Source organism: Gavialis gangeticus, unplaced genomic scaffold (assembly GCF_001723915.1).
Source record: "Gavialis gangeticus isolate Ggan-Ray unplaced genomic scaffold, GavGan_comp1, whole genome shotgun sequence".
NCBI classification, from domain to species: Eukaryota; Metazoa; Chordata; order Crocodylia; family Gavialidae; genus Gavialis; species Gavialis gangeticus.
The window spans coordinates 11,785,948-11,786,200 of record NW_017729026.1 but is presented as its reverse complement, the minus strand read 5'-3'; the positions used below and the strand labels follow the sequence as shown (position 1 = coordinate 11,786,200).

General features: G+C 76.3%; 1 protein-coding gene across 1 annotated transcript in view; it reads left to right on the top strand.

Annotated features, from left to right (window-relative positions):
• Nucleotides 1-6: 6 nt before the first annotated feature.
• Nucleotides 7-253, top strand: part of NKAIN2 (Sodium/potassium transporting ATPase interacting 2) — a 1,199,564-nt gene continuing 1,199,317 nt past the window's right edge. Inside the window, exon 1 of the mRNA XM_019520021.1 lies at nt 7-113. Coding sequence (XP_019375566.1) covers nt 60-113 — 54 coding nt within the window. The 5' untranslated portion in view covers nt 7-59. The remainder of the gene's footprint in view (nt 114-253) is intronic.

Sequence of the window (253 nt, the reverse complement as noted above, 5' to 3'; positions counted from 1 at the left end):
CTCTCCCGCCGTCTGACCGGAGAGGGCCGGGCCCGACGGGGGGCACCGGACTGCGAGCCATGGGGTATTGCAGCGGCCGGTGCTCGCTCCTCTTCCTCTGTGGCATGCAACTGGTAAGTGCCCGCGGGTCCGGCTCCCGGCGCCGGGGGTGGGGGGCGCCTCGTCCGGGAAGCCCGGCGCCGTCCAGTGGCCGGGGTCCCGCGCGACGGGGCAGCGATTCGTGCTTGGGGCGGGGGGGCAGGTAGGTCCGGGG